At 38.4% G+C, this 19,979-nt stretch overlaps 1 protein-coding gene across 1 annotated transcript in view; it reads right to left on the bottom strand.

Moving 5' to 3' along the window:
• Nucleotides 1-2,693: 2,693 nt before the first annotated feature.
• Nucleotides 2,694-19,979, bottom strand: part of FGD6 (FYVE, RhoGEF and PH domain containing 6) — a 72,079-nt gene continuing 54,793 nt past the window's right edge. Inside the window, exons 15-21 of the mRNA XM_027732282.2 lie at nucleotides 16,283-16,385; nucleotides 15,619-15,765; nucleotides 14,693-14,795; nucleotides 12,682-12,809; nucleotides 10,931-11,059; nucleotides 8,352-8,500; nucleotides 2,694-5,838 (exon numbers count right to left, since the gene is read on the bottom strand). Of these exons, the coding sequence (XP_027588083.2) occupies nucleotides 5,802-5,838; nucleotides 8,352-8,500; nucleotides 10,931-11,059; nucleotides 12,682-12,809; nucleotides 14,693-14,795; nucleotides 15,619-15,765; nucleotides 16,283-16,385 (796 nt within the window). The 3' untranslated portion in view covers nucleotides 2,694-5,801. The remainder of the gene's footprint in view (nucleotides 5,839-8,351; nucleotides 8,501-10,930; nucleotides 11,060-12,681; nucleotides 12,810-14,692; nucleotides 14,796-15,618; nucleotides 15,766-16,282; nucleotides 16,386-19,979) is intronic.

Below are 19,979 nucleotides of genomic sequence, written 5' to 3'. Positions count from 1 at the left end.
TTATGCAATTTCTACTGAATCAGATGACATAAGCATCAACATCTGAGCAGCAGAGATAGGAAAAAACCCCAAAGCATACAAGCAAATTTATGTATTAAGATTAATAAAATCATTCACGCTCTTGTCAATTCCTTTACTGCTTTTCTTCCCACTCCCAGTCCCACAGCTGCACCTGAATCTATCTACCCTAGCTCAAGATCACTAGCTCAGTCAGTACTTGCAAGCATCGTATTCTACTTTTTGATCAAACACATTCCCAAATGCCAAATGCAAATGAACTTACTGAAGAATTTTTAAATCGGCGCAATTAACTTGCTAAGTGTTTCCTGAAAGTGTCAACTGTTGCAGCACTCTTGAAAGTGTCAACTGTTGCAGCACTCTTGATTTATAGTACTTGTCACTTCCCAAACTAGCTTGAGCCACACATCCACTTTCTAAATGACAGAGCTTAGTGCAGTTTCATTTAACAAATATCAAATAATTTGCACCAAAACTTACTTCAGCCAAGTATTTTAATATCCTCAATACTGCAGAAATGTCACTGTAACCAGTAAAACATGCTTTGAAATGACCCAATTCATACTTGATCTGTATTACGAAGGCATGTCCATATAGCTCTGTCAGCCAGGATTACAAGAGGCACATCCCTATCAAAACCATGCAGAGAAGCAAATCCCTTTCTGCTGTTATTGCAAGTTTTCAAAAAACTGCTTTCAAATATATGTCAAAGAAGAAGGCAGCATAACTAACCTGACAGAAAAATCTCTCCCTTACAGGCCCCGCTAAAATACTCATAGAATCGTTTAAGCTGGGAAAGACCTCATAATATTGAGTCCAACTGTAAACTTAGCAACTGCTAAGTCCACCACTAAATCACTAAATCATGTCCTAAAGTGCCACCTCTGCACATCTTTTAAATACCTCCAGGGATGGTAACTCCACCACTTCCCTGGGCAGCCTGTGCTAGTGCTTGACCAACTCTTTGGTGAAGAATTTTTCCTCATATCTAATCTAAACCTCTCCTGGTGCAACTTGAGGCCATTTCCTCTTGTCTTGTCCCTTGTTATTTGAGAGAAGCAGCTGCCCCCCACCTGGCTACAATCTCCTTTCAGGTGGTTGTAGAGAGTGATAAGGTCCCCCCAAGGCCCCTTTTCTCCAGGCTAAACAACCCCACCCAGCTCCCTTGGCCGCTCCCTATCAGACTTGTGCTCCAGACCCTTCGCCAACTTCATTGCCCTTCTCTGGACTTGCTCCAGCACCTCAATGTCTGTCTTGTAGACAGATATGTCTGTCTTGTAGACAATTGGACACAGGATTGAAGGTGCAGCCTCACCAGTGCCGACTACAGGGGGACAATCACTGCTGTTGTCCTGCTGGCCACACTACTGCTGATACAGGCCAGGATGCCCAAGACTCCAAGATCATATATTCTCCAGTTCAGGCAGGAATGCCCAGTACTTCCCTCAGGGCAAGGAGTTCCACAAAGTGTGTGAGGACAAGAGCATCCTCCTATCTCATAGGCCTCTTAACACCTAGTTTATAGCCTGAGGAGTCAGGCTGCTCTGGGCAGATGGTGTAAACGGTTCATTGATAACAGTTTGTGGGAAATGGCATGGAAGGCTATAGAATACACAGTTTTGGGTTACACCCATCCAGTGATGAACTGGGCCCAGCTGTTCTAACTAGGACAGTAACCCAAGTGCAGGACCTGATGCCAACAGAGACTGTGATTCAGGCATACTTTTACTGATACAGCAGAACTGGATTTTGCAAAAGGATTTATTAACACCCTTCACATAGACTTAACTCCCTTAATTCTTTAGAGTGATAGTTTCTTAGGATGCTTTATTTCCTCTGGGCATGTCTACTCTTCAGGAAGCTCAGAGAATAGTCCTCTCATCCTGTATCATATGCTCCAGAACTATCTTCTCTCCACTGATAAATGTTCAAGAATATTGCATTAATGGTTTAATATATTCTAGTCAGCTGTTGCCACAGCTAGTTCGTGCTCATAGACCTGAAAAATCACACTTTTATAGTACACGGGCTAGTTCGTTCCTGGGCTGCTGAAGCTTGGAAGGGCTGTCATGCCCCAAGGGTGGGATGTGGCTTCAGGAGATAAGACCCCTCTGCTCAGTGTCCTGGGGGTGCTCAGGGGCAATTTTTCTGATGGTCCATTTTCTCTGCAAGCCACAGTCCAGCATGGGCCTGCACCCAGTTGTGGAAGAGTTTTATAGGTAACAAACACTGTGAACTTGCAAAGGCATGGGTTTTTAGTTTGATGAGCTAGGGAAGAGGGAACAGAAAGTGAAGAACTAGACAGCAAGAGACAGCTAAGAAAAGATGGGAGAGTAGGAAGATGGAAATATTTTAGCAAAGACAGCAATTTTGGTAGTGAGAGTGTGTCACTACACGCTGTTGCACAGCCAATGTCTTGGCTGATGTAAGCAAGATAATTCACTTAAAACTACTGTTTCAGGTTGTCAGATCCAGCAGCAGTGTTAGTCTATCCACACAGCCTACCTTTTCAGGCTGTTTTCTGTTCATAAGGGCAAAACGCAGTATGATTTTTAAAGCAAGACTGATGTGCAGGATAATTTTAAGAAATTCTGCCATTTGAAAATCACTGAATATACAAATTACATAATATGTAAGACCTGAACATATTTAAAAAGAAAAAAAAAGATGCAGACTCAACTAATGTGAATTTATTTATACAAAAATGATGAATAACCACAGGAATATTTACAGCTTTGAACTGTTTTCATTTACAAAATAAAGATTCTATTCTTACATTTAGACAGCATGATTTAGGACTGCTTCGAATAAAAGGCTATTTGGATGGTAAATGCAGGGGAGAGCAGTTATGGCAAACAAATGCACTGAATGTGTCTTTCCAAATATCTCTTTACATTATTATGTAATATACATAGTGTAATAATCAAGTGTCCATGCACAAAAAATATTTAGTAAAATGTGTTGCATAGCTGCTCAGCTATCCATTTGTTTTAAGTCCTTTGGGCACAAAATACAGTTTTAAGTTAAAGAGAATTCAGGATCCTAGAACCTTTAATTTATCCATGAATAAAAATGTTAGAACTAATATTCAATGCTAATGTTTGTCTCATACTCCGCTAACCAATCTTAAATTAATTATGAACTATAGATTCTTATAAGAGGAGGTAGCCAAGTGTCTAAAAATTTCTGGTCGTGCTTTAGTGTTTAGTCAAATCAATAAGTAAATACTTTACTTTCGATGGTAATGCATCAAAATGGGATGTGAACTGGAGAAACAGACCAAATTTGAAAAGCAACCATCTGAAAATGTTATGCAAATGCCTGTGTTGCAGGTTCTTCATATGACACAAAGCACTAATGCTGGAGAAAGAGGAAAAGAAATATTCAAACATGTTTACAAAGACAATTTGTTTAACACAGAATTAGACTGCAATATGTATACGACTGTTTTTAAGGCTCCATTCCAATCTATTTCTGTCACAGATCTTTTGATTGATCAGCTACTTCTGGAAGAAGTCCTCTGATTATCTCAGAACATTTTAAACTATTTCCTCACTCTGCACCAAATCCTCTAGAGGTAGTTTGATGCCATACGAGGCAGAACTTGGGCACCTTGTTCAGTATGTTTTGACTTTTATTGCTCTGTTTTGCAGCAGGGAATATATCAAACCATAAACTGAAATTAAATTAGCTGGCTCCTAACCAAATTTCTGATTCATTTGCTGGTTCATGACTTGCCATCTTCATTGGTGTGCAGTCCCTATGAAAATATTAAGAAGCTCTTCCCTTTGATACTATCAACAGGAAGAGACACATCACATCTATATCAGTTTAGTTTTGGATACAGTAAAAACCATGGCAGAAATCATCCTGAAGAGACATGCTAATAACTTATTTAGCTTGGTGAGCAGCTGGTTTTGAAAATTAAGTAAAAGCCCTTTATATGTAACAAGAGAAAAGTATTCACTTAGCACATTTGTATTACAATAAAAGAGAATAAAGGCTTTGATCAGTCCTACTTCATTTCCAACATTATCTGGTCAAATCTCTAGCGTTCCTGAGGAAAGTCAGATGTACAGCTTTAAGTCCCTGATTCATAAGGTACTCTACTGAAATGCTTGAAGCCAATGAAATTACTTGTATAGTTAATATTAAGCATTTGACTTCGAAGCCCACTATTGACTTAACAGAAGCTCTAAGAAATCAAGCTTCTTCAGAGCTCTGTTAGTATCTCAGACCTGACTTTGAGGTATTTGAGGAAATAAGAGAATTTTGGTTTGCATTTTCATTCTTGGCCTTTCTGTCATAACTACTAACTGTTCTATCATCTATTCTCTTTCCATTGTGAGGCCACAAAATAGCTACTAATGCGTATTCAAACTATTAATTGAAAGTTAATGGCTCTTAATTCTGTTACCAAAACCAGCTTGATTCAGAGGACTATCGACAAGTAGTAAAATTACCTGACTACACATGCATCGCATTTGACATAAAAATGGCTTCCTTTCATGTGGTTTTCATAGTTCTAGTTCCATTTATGCTGTTACAGTGTTAAAAATCTTTCAAAGTTAAATAGAATAAATGCACCAGAATCATCAGTAAATATTTCCTAATGAGGTATGCTGATGATTTTCTTAAAGAAAAAAAACAAAAACAAACCTCTAAAACTGAACTATGTTTTAAAGTGTCAAAGAAAACAAATCATATTGTAAACAAAAGGTATTTCAAAGAATGGTATGCATTTTCAATGCCTTCTGCACTAAGAAAGCTGTGTTGTCTTGGTATGGCAATTCCAGTTTAAAAATAATATTTAAATATACAATAGTTTAAAATTTTGGGAGAGGAGGGTGCATATATTTGTTTAATGTTCTTTGAACAATAGTTTATACAGTGTTTCATTTTTGTATACAGAACTCATTTGACACAAAGTTTTGAAACAAATAAGATATTTTGCCTTTTCTCTGATTATCAAAAATGTATTTTTACTCTGCTTTAAATTACTAGTGGAAACACAAAAGATAATATATCCTTCAATTTATTGAAGATAACTCATTTAGTCTCTTTTGCTTCTGTAGTACTGTAAGAGCTCTAGTGCCTTATCCCTGTAATTGCAAAGTCTATTTTAAAATATTTTTCCCTTTTCTGTTTTTTTAATAATTGAACTGTATTTTGCTTTTGTGATACGGAATTTGTTGTACTGTTTTAATGAACTGGTATGCATGATTTCAACTGCCATTCAAGGAAAGGAGCAGCACTATCATACAACTTCTCATAAAGGAGCTTACATAGCCAACAAAGATCCAAAATCTGTGAAATTCCTATACTGATCTGTTCTTGCTAAATTGCTAAGTGAACATCAGCAGCTCAAGACCTATACACAAATCATGAGGAACTGTACAGTTGCAACAGATCTGTTTTGTGTTTTGCCTTTTTTTTTTTTTTTAAAAAAAGCATAAAGTTTATGAATCTGTTGACTAACAATCTGCCATTCTGAGGACATGGGCACTTTGGACCTCAATGCAGACCTCACAAATAATTCTGCCCATTAAAGTAAACATTGGAATTTAATAAATAACACATTTTGTATCAACACAGAAATACATACAATTCTTTAAAAAAATATTACTTTACACTAAAAATGCAACAACTCCTAATCCTGACAAATATACAATTTTGTGTAGGTTGAGACGGCAGGATTCTGTTTCACTGAACAGTTGCTGTAGTCTGTTTTACCACCATCCTGGATATTTTCCTTTAAATTTGCAGACATGATGCTGACACTGCTATAAGACAGTGCCTTCTTGAAAAGCTTCTATCCACCTGTTAAAAAATTAAACACTGTTAGGAAGTTGCTGATAAAAGAGTAAATCTCACTGTTGTCAGTAGCTACAGATTCACACAAGAAGTAATATCATACTTTCATTACCAGTTGGTCTGTGAGTGCAAATGCCAACGAGTCCAACCATACAAAGCTTGCTGGGGACATATTAAGTATTGGTACAAGGCCATATGATAGAAACTTTTTTGTGTACCTCTCCCATACTGAAGTTATATGCACAAAAAATAGGTGAAGCTGGCAAATCAAATCCTCAAAAAGTAGGATATGCCAAAGTGCTGCATACTTTAAAAAACCCCAGTACTGCCTTCTCTTATTTCACTGCAAACACGACCTGGGATGAATCAGGACACTACTGTAACTGAGGTATTTGTCTGCTGCCTGCATAACCCATGCCCTCTGCTTTTGCAGCTGGTACCAGGGCGTTACCGATGACTAGTGGGGCTGAGGGAAGAGGTCATGGGGTGAAAGGTGGGCGTTAGGGGGAAGTCCCAAACAGCTGATCCAAGGTGTCTCAAACTGGAAATTCAAAGTTAATATTCAGCTACTTTTACACCCTATAGCTGTGGTTTCTGTTCCTACTTGATTAGGAGGGTGATAAACATCCTCAGCTTCCCAAGGATGAAAAAATTAAAGTTCCTGAAGCACCCTGATGCTACACAGACAAATACAATAAAAAATGGAATAATTCTGTGTTCTGAGTGAGGGCTGAACTCTGTGTATGTGAAGTTAAGGGGCCGACATAATGACGATTTTTTTCCGAGTGAAAATTTTGCAAGAACTGACTGACACAAAGACTGTAATTATCTTTATCATAGAAATTCAAACCCATCTTAGTATTCACAGAGTATCTAAACATTAGTCACAGATGTTGGCTCTTCCTTGCCCTGAGCATTTAATTTTGTAACTGCGTGCATGTTCTTTGAATTCAAGCTTTGGGTATGAACATATTAAGCATGTGTAAGTCCTCATGCCTGTCTGCACACACAACTCAAGCATCTACCCCTTACTTTTTAGGGCTCACTGTATTTTCCACTGCCATCCATACATTAGAAACAATTAAAGTGGAATACAATTACAAAAAAAAAAATCCCTAAACAGCTTAAGCATTGAACATAGCACTGGACTTCTAAAATCTCACTGAAAAATAAGCATCTGTTAAAATTTATTACTGCACTCATACAAATGCATCAGATATTTCTTTGGCCCTAGCAGGAAAAAATAGTGTCCACTGATGCTAACAGACCAACGGCACGTTCTTTGTTTTTCCTTTTAATGCTGTCAAAGCAGCATTTATTCTGGAGGTTCAGCATAAATCTCCTAAGGATATTAAATACTTGGAGAAAGCTCAAAATTCAAGGTACTTAATGTTATTCCTAGCCCCAGTAAAATACACTATGTTCAATTTGAAGTTTTCCTACTGATGACAAAAGCCATTGTCTGAATAGAAAAACAAAGCTATTGAATGCCTTGGGGTTTTTTAGTTTGTTTTATATAGTACGGGAAACAAGAGAACACTGTCTCAATGAACAAGGAAACATTTGTGTGCATCTGCACAAAATACTCCCCAAAATCAAATAAAGACTTCTAGATTTTTTTATGTAGAGAAGTGTCATTAAGCACGTTCTCAGCTGTTCAAAATTTTCAGTTGTCCTGGGCACCTTGTTTTTTAGAATGTCTCTATTTGTAGAAACCTGGAGCCATTTGAATGCTTAAGTATTAATAATGGACTAGTTAGTGCATCAAATGTATTTATTAATATAAAATTCATTTGGCAAAACTGCAGTGAAAGCAGTCAGATAAGACAGGCATATAGGAAAGACAGCTTACATGTATTCCATTTATGCTCATTTCTAGGTTACTATAAGATTCATGTAACAAATGTTTTCTACCGATTAATGACCAAGCTTCTAGGTTATTTTAGATAGAACACACACGATATATAAATTGATAAATATGACTCCAAACTCAGACACATCAGCAGGACTTGAAATGAAACAGCTTGTGTAAATGTTCTTTGAATTCAAGCTTTTGGTCTGATTGTATTAAGCATGCCTAGGTGCCCATTCGCATCTGCACACACACTTCGAACTTTGGTCCTGTACTTTTTAGTGTCTGCTTTATTTTTCACTGCCATATATTCATCAAAAATAACTAACATTGACATGTGAAAATAAAAAAGGAACATATCAGTTAATTCTTAGAACACATTTTCTGGAATGAGCTAGGAAAAAGAAAGATTTCTTATTTTATCTTTGACTCTCCCAGTCTCCTACATTCAGTCTTTTCCCGAAGAGAGTCTGCTTCCTTCATTTCAGAAGCATTTCAGAAGTCCTAGTGACACCAGAACCTCGTGTTTTAAGTAATTTAAAACTTCCATTTACGTACAATATAATATGGATCTTTGGTACATATGTTTAATGTGTGATTACGAACATTCACCACTTCTGAATTTCCTAGAAATATGTAACAGAAATGAATTCAAGTAGTTTCTTACTTTTGAGCTGAATGGGGATCATCTGCTTTGAATATGTAAAATAAAGTGTTTTTGTGCAGTAAATGGAACACTCTAGACTCTGAGTTTTCATCTTTTACTTCACTGACTGTGAATCCAAGTAAAGGCTGGCTCTCTAATGCTGCCACATCCTATTTAACAAGGGAAAAAAGGAAACAAGAAAAAATTAGAGTTTGCAAGACATACTAAGGCATGCATTTAGACTTTATTCATATACCATACCATTGCAACAGACTATAAAACAAAAAAGTTGTTATAAACAGACATGCGCAAAATGCCGCTTTTTATCTTCTCCATGCATGAATCAGGAGACAGGAAATAACAAAACCTCATAGACTTCAACACTGCCAATCTTCTTTTCATTTCTGTGATAACATCTACCTTGTCTTTCGCTGTGTAGTCTCAGCATTCTGCTAGTAAGGAGTTCTTATATCAAAAGGTCAACTACCACCTGGCAGCAGACCAAAGGTCCACCAACCCCAGTGCTCTCTCCAACAACCTTAAAAGTGAAGTGGGATGCTGTTAACTGCACGGAGTATGCTAAAAGGAGGAGCTATGGATGCAACCTATGTTCTCAAGCACTGCAGTCAAGTTCCAAATACTTCAAATGGCTAAGCTTATTTTGCTTTCTGTTGCTGGAAATTAAAAGGATAGGGGAAAAATAGTTGCTGAGTGTTCACAAATGGTAGGTTAGGAAAGAGTAGCAAGAGAAGCTGTACCTTTTTGTTTTCTTTTATTTAGTTTCAAAACCTGGCTAAAAATGAAACCTGTCCCCTTCCTCATTCATCTCAAGTACTTACTTTAAAATTTTTTTTTAAATACTCTTGCCTTTTAATAAATGAATACCACACAAAGCATTTTTGGAAGGGAAAAAAACCCAACTATTTTCATCCTGTGCAAATTCCAAAACAGTGTTTTGTAACTAGGCAAGGTTCTGCAATGCTTATGGATAGAAGAAAAAAAAAAAGCTAAAAAACCAAAGAATGTATATAAACACTGACAAACCAGGTGATGACTTTGGTAATTGCCTCTCCAATGAAACAAGGGTGTCCTGTGAAAACAGCATTTCTTTATATTGGAAAAGCAAGTAAGGCTGAGCAATCTGTTTTGCTATCTCAGGTCTTTGTACCACTAATAGGTGGGTTTTTTGCCACTGATCTTTATATCACTTGGAACTACTGTAAGTAGTTTAAGTGAGGTTTCCTGGCTAACGCAACACTGGATCTTCCCTTAAGACTCTATAACCAATGTCTCCTGCAATGGCTCATCAAGATGAAAAATAAGGACAGATATTCCTCAGTTTAAAGAAAATTGGAAAGAGTTAATTTTGTGACTGTGAGCTGCAAACTGAAGCTACTCTGTAAGGTTGATATCTCAGAGGAAGCCGAGCCAAAGAAAATTTAAAGTGACTGTCACAGACTAATATATCTTTCTTTACCTCCGCCAAAGTCTCCTTTGCAACTAACAGAAGAAACACAGTGCTCTCAAATATTTTTTTAATTGATGTAAAAGTAATTTTTTTCCACATAATTATTTAAGCTATTTTTAGAACTACTTTGTGTTTTTTTTAATATTGCTAATACTGTAGTGGAAATAACATCACAGGTTTTGGACATAATTCAGAAGTTCTAAAAATAAAGGTTGGCAGGAACAACCCAGGAACACAAATCTGAGCACAAACCAGGAAATAACTAGAGTGGATGTGGTGTGAGGGTGAAGAAGGGTAATTCTTTACATGGCCAGGATAGGTTGGGCCTTACATTTTGAAAGTAAGTGAGGAATAGCAATACCTTTAAACAGATGCTTTGGATGTTTTGCTCTTGAAAGCTAGTAGCAAACTCTAACATATAAAATTAGTCCAATATCTTCTGGTGCTACAATACATCCATATGTTACAAAACATTCAAAGATGCAATGAGGCTACATCCTTAGCACATACTGGGATGTGCAGAGCTTTTATATATATATACACACACACACACATATTTATACTGAATAGAGATTATTCCACACTGCAATGGACTTATTTAGGACTACACATCCTAAATAAAAAAGCAAATGTCATTAGATAAGATGCATTTCTTTTTTTTTCTACTGCATCACTGTGTATCAAATAGCAACTCCAGGCTGAAAACAACAGTTTGAGAAGAAGTAAAGAGATTTAGTTTGCTCATTTTCCAAGCATTCAAAAGACCTTATGGAACTGCAGAACAACATACTTCAAGATACTTTTATAATTTTGGCTTTGCCACTAGCACACTGTGATGCATCCAAACAGACTCCCCATGTATTCAGCTGACTCAGAACATACCTACAGCTGAGCAATGGTGTGCAGTGCAGAGGTACTCAAACTAGGTCTGGAATCAGAAACAGCATAGCTATATCAATGTATTATGGTATCAAGCTCACTGGGCCTTTTCAAAATACTGCATTCACAATCAGATCGAATACTGTAAGGTGATCTACTTTTATAGCTTGTTTCCATATCATAAAAATAAACAACTTTGTTACAAAGACAGTATTATCATTGGATATTTTATTTCTAATATGTAGTCTCTTACCTCACTAGCAGCATATGTGTATAGCACCTTATTTTTTATAACAAACCACAGGTGTTTCCATGGTTTCTTACTGCCCTTAGATCTGTGTAGGTAGCCACTCATTGTAGAGTCTTCTGTATTTGCTGAAACCTGAAGAGGAAAAACAAAATGAATCAACACACCCTAAGAGTACAAGTTTTCACAGTACAGGGTTTTTTTTAGGCAGATTTCCAAAGCCCTGCCTGTCAAAGACTCAAATTCTTACCTGATCTCAGGTTAGTGTTGCTAACTAACTTACATGGCTGAAAGAACAATTATTTTGTCTGCTACCATCTATCTGGTCTGGAAGAGAGATTTCCACTGCCACTAAGGTTTGGAACTTAACTGGATGCAACAGGACAAGAGAGGGCTGAGGACTATGTACGCTGGAGAACATGCATTCATACACCAGAAGAATCACAGAATCACAGAGTGGTTTGGGTTGGAAAGGACCTTAAAGATTATCTATTTCCAACCCCTCCACCATGAGCAGGGACACCTTCCACTAGACCAGGTTGCTCAAAGCCCCATCCAGCCTGTTCTCAAACACTTCCAGGAATGGAGAGTCCACAACCTCTCTGGGTAACCTGTTCCACTTTCTCACCACCCTCACAGTAAAGAATTTCTTCCTAATATCTAATCTAAACCTACTCTTCTTCAGATTAAGGAGGGTCCCCCTTGTCCTATCACTACATGCCCTTGTGAAAAGTCCCTCTCCGGCCTTCTTGTAGGCCCCCCTTCAGGTACTGGAAGGCTGCTCCAAGATCTCCCCAGAGATCTCTCCAGGCTGAACAGCTCCAACTCTCTCATGCTGTCCTATTAGGAGAGGTGTTCCAGCCCTCTGATCACCTTAGTGGCCCTCCTCTGGACTTATGTTGCCCTTATTATGTTGACCATTATCATGCCCTTACTGTGTTGGGGACCCCAGAGCTGGGTGCAGCACTCCAAGTGGGGTCTTACCAGAGCGAGAAGAGGGGAAAAATTCCCTCCGTTGACTTGCTGGCCACACTGCTTTTGATGCAGCCCAGGACACAACCGGCTTTCTGGGCTGCAAGTGCACATTGCCAAGTTATGCTGAGCTTTTCATTCACAAACACCCCCAGGTCTCTCTTCCCAGGGCAAGCCTTAATCCATTCTCCACTCAGCCTATATTTGTGCTTGGGATTTCCCTGACCCATACGCAGGACCTTGTGCTTGACCTTGTTGAACTTCATGAGGTTCACACAGGCCCACCTCTCAGGCTTGTCCAAGTCCCTCTGGATGGCATCCCTCCCATCCAGCGTGTCAACTGCACCGCACAGCTTGGTGTCATCTGCAGACTTGCTGAGAAAAATCACTACCTCCCATTCCCAAGACCTCCAGTGTATACAGAGTGGTAGGGTTTAGATCTACCTTTCCTAGTCATAAGCCAAGAGCTGAGTTGGTGTAGGAGTCTTCTCACTGATTGTTGGTGCAGAGGTAAATCACAATTCATGGAAACACAGGGAAGCAAGAAAGAAATTACAATTTTGTCTATCTATCTGAATCACAATCTCACAGGTGTTCATGCAGTTTACACACTACTTCACAGTTGACATCCCTGCCTATTTAAAACTAAGGCCCAAACCACAGTTACAGATACATTTTGACTTTTGCTTCTAGAGAAGATTGCTAAAATATGGAATTGGTCTTTTGCATTGTTAGTATTGATTATATAATACCAAGGCATCACTTTTGACCAATAATGCACTTACTTCTTTGAGGGCTGCAGGAATTTTTTTCTGCTTTCTTCCAGAAGGAATACTATGTAATACTGTAGACAAGGCACTTGATGGAGATTTATGGTTGACTGGGGATCCGCTCTTAGGAGTGCACTGGTTATCTAAAATGCACAGGATGAATATGTCACAGATGAAACATAGGCTGTTGATTCTTGGGCTTTTCTTCTTAAAGACAGCTGGCATTTTTATTCCCATTACAGTGTTTCAATAGTAACACCTAACTACACTAAATTCAGCACTTAATGGTTCAGTGTTATCATCAACACCATGAGTTAGAAACCCCTAAATCACAATCAAACTGAAAAAAAAGCCATAAGAACTTTAGAACTAAACAAATTTGTCTTTTTTGTTTTCTTGATGTCGAACGGGGTGAAAATTAAGTCTTAAAAATCACACCAAATTTTTACAGCTGTCCTCTGCAGTTCAGTCTGTATTTTACCTCTGTTCCCCAACTCTGCTCTTCAGTTCTCTACATCTGTTAACTTCTCAGCTTTTTTCAATATGGATGCTGTAGGACTCCTCTTCCAGCATCACACTGTCATACACACACTTCTGGACATTCCCATCTCCAGAGCATATGCTGTCATTCTCCACTGCCACACGCAGTTCCTTCATCTCTCTTGGAAGACTTCTGCAACAGCTCACTTCTTTAAAACCCCTTTTTCTAGCAACACCCACCACTTCTTTACAGCCCAACCCGAAATGAGTAGTTTCACTAAATCTACTTTTAGAGTTGTCCCTGAACTTGGTGAAGCTCTGAAAAAATGAGCAGAGCAGAAGAGTCATGGGATTTGCCAGCTGTACTGAACCTGCTCTGCAGCCTTTTCCCAGCTAAAGGCACCTGCCATTGCCTGTAGCACAGCAGCCTCTAGTGCCCAGCACAGACACCTGCAGGTGGTCCAGACAATTGCCTTCCCGAGCACCACAGGCAGCCAGAGCTACAAACAAGGGTTATCGATGCTGCTTTCCGCATCCCTATGGGATCCATAGGTTTATTATTGCACTGGGGCGTCACAGATTTCCTAATACCCCTGAGAGCTTGTGTCAAACTGGAGCCTCTGCCACAGGGAAGGGCAGCAAACTCTTTCAGTCTCTGCTTATATCTCATTTGTGTATTTTATACTAAAGTATTTGGACATAGTTTGGAGCAACTCTTGCGAGATGGAACTCGATTTCCACCTCACTGGGAGCTGTCTCCATTGATTTTATATTTGTTTCTGCATAATGATATGAAGCTTCTTCAAAGAGACGTATTTGAATTTTCTCAGGATGAGTGAGGACACTGATTCTGGACCTTCTCTCCAAGCAAATGTTATTACCACCACGCTATCAAACCCTTGCTTTCCATAAGGCACCACACTCTTTGAAAGCGTTTCAATGAAAACTGCTCTAGCTGTGGTGTTTTATATCCATGTTGCCAGTGTTCAGTAGGCAATGGTTAGGAATTTTGCCTTCAGAACTGAGGTACAGATATGCCAAATTCTTGAATTCCAGATGAGCTGAGGCTTGAGGTTGAAGAGACTCAGCTTCAGTAAGATGAAAGCCTATGTTTTGACAGAGCCCCAGAGCTTAACTATCTCAGCAGCTTAGCTGTCAAAAATGAAGTTTACAGGCATACAAGTTACAGAGGGAAAAAGTACACATGAATCCACTGGAAGGTCATGATAAGCTGCAAGGACATTAATATACACTTGTACCCTGTGATTAAAGAAAAGCAATGTAACACTAGTTATCTCAAAAGGAAAGCAGCATAAGCTACGTGTAATTGCTGTAAGGTAAATGCACACGTTTCTGGAAGGAAGAGCCAATGCATTGCAAATTAATTTCCTAGCTTGTTTGGCATCTTAGAATCTCAGATGCCCATCGCTTTTCAGGCACAAGAAGAATTAGACAGTTGAACCCAGCAGTAAAGATGAGGCACAGACATACCATGTTAATAAGGGCCACAAAAATAAGACAGACAGTTTGTGAAGATTTTCTTTACCTTGTTTTTGTAGTTCCCTGAAGCAATGATCACATACTCTTGCTGGTTGGTTTTTCATATAGTCTAAGCCATGTTTATTTGATGAACAAGCTTGACAGACAATCTGGAAATAAATAAAGCCATTATTGTACATGATGTGCACCTGTAAATAAGCAAATACTCAAAAGACATTCACTTCAGCACTGTTAAGCCCATCATACAATCCGAAATAGGCACTATTTTACAGTAAAAATGGTTTAAAATCTTGGATTTTTCCTGTGTCTTTATGCTCAACATGCTGCCCTTTCCTCCTCTTAAGTGATAAGTTTAAATATAAAAAAAAATCACTGAATTATACAACTCAATAAGCCAATGTTAACAATCCATGATATAACAGAATAAGCCTACTGTTACTGAGCATTTTAAATAAAAAAATTTAAAAGAAATAATTAAAAAGTCATTGTTCTCTTGATGATTTCTCCATTGCATTGAATTCTAATTCTGTATTCTCACTTGATTAAAACAAGAAAAATAAAGGTTTATTAGATGTATCTTTCATAAGTGCTAAATATAAAACAAGCTTGGTACTAACTTAAAAACAAAAATCATGATTTATCTTATGGAAGTTAATGAAGAAGATATTTCCTTATTTCAGCTAGCATTAATTTCTATTATGTAATTGCAAAAGCAACCATAAATAGCACCCTAGAATGCAAAATAAAAAACATGTAACAGGTTGAAGGTTGAACACTGGTCAAGTTCAAGACCTCCTTAAAAAAACCCCCAAACCCCAAACCCTAAACCACCAACCCCAACCCATTGTTTCTAATGCACATAATTGTGACATAGTACAGTGTTCCCTCAAAAACGTGGTTGTGTGATGAGGCTCCTTTTGTGTTTGTCACACAAGGAACCTGTAGGACTAACAGAAAAGGCAATCACCCAACCTTTCCGCATGCCCTGCAGTGATGCCTTCTCCAGGTCAATGTGAATTCACTTGTACAGATCATACACATGGTGGCTCTGGTATCAGGGATCCAGATGGGAGCCTTTGATCCCAGTGGACTATCTTCTTCCTGCTTTTCTGGATCTGCCTGAGAGAACATAAGCAGAATACCTTTACATTCAGTGATGAGAAATAAGATTAGTATTTATCAGAGATTATAGGAAAATGCTAATGATGTTGAAAAGCCTTCTCTGATAAATTGTTATGGTCTTAAATGTTATCTACTATTTCATCAGTGACCATTATAATGCAAGCCTGACAACAGAGCTGCATTTAATTAGTTCACAACAGCTCTGTCACTTTCAAGCTTTACCAGCCTACTTGTATCAACAGCTGCTTTATTTTAAAATCTTTTCATTTCATCTTTCTCTTCACAAGATCAGAGAGAGAAATGCAAAAGCTGGTTTGGGTTCTTTGGAAGAAAATAATTTTAAATTTATGAAGTAAAAAACATTATGAAATAGTATTCTGTTCTATCATCTGTTCACTTACCATTTACCATCCTGTTTTATTATTCATCATGGAACACCTCTTGTTTCTCTAAACACCTATAAGAAACTTTATATTCAAAAAGGGAACAAACCAACAATAATTTTATGATATACCTCTTCAAGACTTTTGCTCGGATTAAATGTGATTCTCTTTTTTGTATATTCTTCAATTGACTTGGAGATAGCTTCTAACCACTCATCTCTTTCTGTAGCAGAACTGTTGGGGTAAAAAACCCACAAAACCAGTTTATTATTATTAACATTTAAGACTAAGCAAGTGTTGATTAGAATTTCATTAGCTTTATTACACACTGACGTAACTCTCTTGCAATTTCATTTTATAGACCATCCTCAATTCCTACTAAAACTGGCATAATTTTTTAACTGTCTGCATGGTGTTAGCTATTTGTGTTGATTAATACTAAAAAAGATTTCTGTGTCTGTTGTTATAATGCGGATTCCCTCCCTCCCTTTCCTCCTTCCAAAATACCCTGTGGTCGTTTTAAGCTTGTCTGTCATTGCTTCCCCTTCTCCCTGGACCCTTGAATAGCCTGAATGATACTGGTATAAACGGTGGTTCCAGAACAAAGATTTGGCCTTCCCTCTTGAAGGCAACCTGAAATTTCAACAAGTCTTTTTTCTCCCTGCTTCCTTCTGTCTCAGAGTGCAGTTTTTTATACCCAGCCCTGTGAAACCCCAAGCCTATGTCAGAAAAAAACCACACTGACTCTTCTCCTGCCTTGTGCTCCTGACTACTCCTACTACAGGTCATGTTACTTTTACATAATTCTTTTTTTTCCAAAATTTTCCATTGGATGAGCTAACTTAAAGAGATGAACAGATGAGCTTACTCTCTCTCTTTATCCTACAGCTGGTGGATCACTAATCAAGAGCAAGGAAAACATTAGGCTAAAGTGGCGTGGCACAAGGAGCAGAGAGAATAAGGAGTGCTCAGTACAGCAGGAGGCTGCAGCTATACTGGCTTACGTGCACTGCCAAAGCATCTCCTCTGGCCATGGGCACACCACTGTTTTCATAAATCCATGCTGTTCCTGCTGCAAAGGGCAGCCTACTACCCTTTCTCTCAGCCACTGTGTCTTATTTTCACCCTTGTGTCAGAACATACAGTTATGCAGTGGGCTAGACTGGGAAATGAATCCATATTAAAGCAAGCCATTGACCTGCTCTTCCTGTGGATCAATTTACCAACTGAGTTCATCACACAGCTGAACAAGTACTTGTGCCAGCACCACGGAGAAGGCTCTGAGAAGGATGAAGCAGTTTTGTGGCAGAGAAACAGCTAGGCTGCTTGTTTAAGATGCCATGCCAGCTTTAAAAAGCGCTTCTAAAATTTGAACAAGTATCCATTGCCAACATTTTTTCTATTCCCAACTTCTTGACTGGTATCAAATAAATTAATCAGTTTAATCCAAGTAATTAATAGAAAGATATAGAAAGGAAAGCCAAGGAAGAGGAAAGCAATGACTTACACTAATGAGGGGTCTAGTACCAATTAATTAAACCATTATTTTTTAACGGTTTTGTAGGTGTATTTGGAAGCTTTCATCATCTTTGAGCCTTCAAGGAAAATACTTTGAACTGGGGTTTTGAACTGGATGAAACTGAGTACTATAGAGAATTAGAGAGGACAAATCTAGTAAGGTAAACACATGGGAAGCCTGTGAGGCATGAGCAGAAAAAAAATATCTAGCACACACACAACAACAAAATCAGAACAAAAGGAGAGGAAATAAGATACAGGCAAAGGCAAAGCAATGTATTATTGTCTGTCCCAATATCTCACAGTCTGAGTCGAACATTTTGTTCAGTTTATTTACTTTTGCTTCCTCATCCGGAAAGAACAACTGGTCTGCATTAACTACATAATATTCATAACTCTAATAAACTCCTTTGGCTTTTTTCAAAATCTGGTTACATTTAATTGGATTCCTGCAACTGTATTAAATTTAAAGTTGGCACAGTTTTTCGAGATTAAGCATCCCCTCCATCATGTGGAGATTGCTATTCATGGAGCAGCTAACACTAATATTTCACCAGGAAGCTTGTGCTTGGTAGGTTTGCTAGTGCTAGCCTTTAGGATTGTTTACAATCCTTCAAAACTTAAGAGCAAAGGTGGTGCCACTGGCAACTGAATTGATGTAATGGTTTGCTGCAGCAAAATAGGCAGTTTCTTCTGCTGTCACTCCCAGTCCTCCCCCCACAGCTGCCCAGCCCTGCTGCTTCCCCTGCTGCAGCTCCAGTATCACTTCCAAAAGTGATCTGCTTACTAAAACTGCAGGGTTTTCAAACATTATTATTTTTTTAATTTATTTGATATTTAACATAACAGTAGAAAGCTTTAAATGGACTGCAGAGAGCCCCAGCAATGGTTACTACCGGCAAATGCCTGTGCTAGGGGCACACATCACAGCTGCTCAGTGGCCCTAGGAGGGCTCACAGACTTCTACCTCTCTTGTTTCCAGGATCAGAGCCTTAGGGCACCTCTCCCAGCTGAGCTAGCCTTGCCTGAGCTATCCTTAGTGAAAGCAATGCAGCTATGTCTGCCTGGGGTAGCTCTTTGCTTGCCTTATTGAGGGGGACGGGGCCAGCTGGCCTCAGACCGTGTCAGGCTGGCACGACTGTTGTTTTCAGGACCAAACCACTACTTCTGTGCAGTGCTGTATCATGCAGATGTGCTAACTTGTTCCTCTGATGAAGAGATTTCTAGTACAATACTGCACTGTACCATGAAAAACAATTCACATTCCTACAGATATCCCAGGAAAACCGAAACCTCAACCCAGACTAGATAAAGCAGAACACTAATGCAGTCAGTAAAACTAAACCTGAAGAGACAAAGACTTGTCTAGGCACTAATCTATACTTCTGTTATTAATTGGCCTACTTTTTATTAATAGCAATTTTTCACCAGCTTAATCGCTCCCTTCTCTGCCTCATCTCCTAGGATCATTCCAGAATCTCTTCTCTGGTGTACACTTCACATAATGCTTATTATTTGAAAAAAACACAGAAGTGAAAATCGTCTCCAGTGTCTTTAATACTAATTTGAACAGTTTTGCAATTGAGATTTTTACCACATGGGAGCCAAGAAGCTGTTAGAATGAGGCATCATTCAAAGAAGATGTAGCCTGTATTGACAAGATACAAATTCTTTTCACTTTCAGGATATTTATCAATAGGAACAACATAATTAATTGGAAAAAAATATATGCAAGCACCTGTTGCTAGTAGTTTTTTCAACTGTTTCCCTCCTACACCACAATAGGCCCAGTTCTGGTTATAGACAGACAACAATCTGAAAACTGTCATTTACATCTGGGGCCCCCAGCACTTCCTTCTTGCCATGCAAATGCAACCTCCCTCTATCACTGTTGTGTAACTTAGGGCTCTTGCACACCCATAGCTTCCACCAAGTATAAAAATAATAGAGCTAAATGCTCTCCAAAGATGCAGCATCACTAAAAAAGAAAAAACAAATCAGAGCAGCCTTAGTTGGTAAAATGAGGTAAATTCCAGCAATTTCAAGGTCAAGACAAAAGCAAGTCACAAATCATGCTGAATTTGATTAAAATGTTACATATAGGGGGTTTTCCCTATGAACCAGCACATATTTCACAGGAGTTGATTTTAATCTACCATTTAATCAGTTCCTCAAAAAGACAAGTCTATCCTGTTTTGTGGAAAATAGGTAGCTTGTATTTCAAGATGATATTTTCGGAAGTTCCAATGATTTTTTGACAATTTTTTAAAACAACTGAATTAAAAGTGAAATGCTGTTTCAAGTCAAGCA

This window comes from Pipra filicauda, unplaced genomic scaffold, assembly GCF_003945595.2.
Source record: "Pipra filicauda isolate LSUMZ 115617 unplaced genomic scaffold, ASM394559v2 scaffold132_size2486313_pilon, whole genome shotgun sequence".
Taxonomy (NCBI): Eukaryota; Metazoa; Chordata; class Aves; order Passeriformes; family Pipridae; genus Pipra; species Pipra filicauda.
The sequence above is the reverse complement of the archived record's forward strand: the minus strand, read 5'-3'. Positions and strand labels throughout refer to the sequence as shown.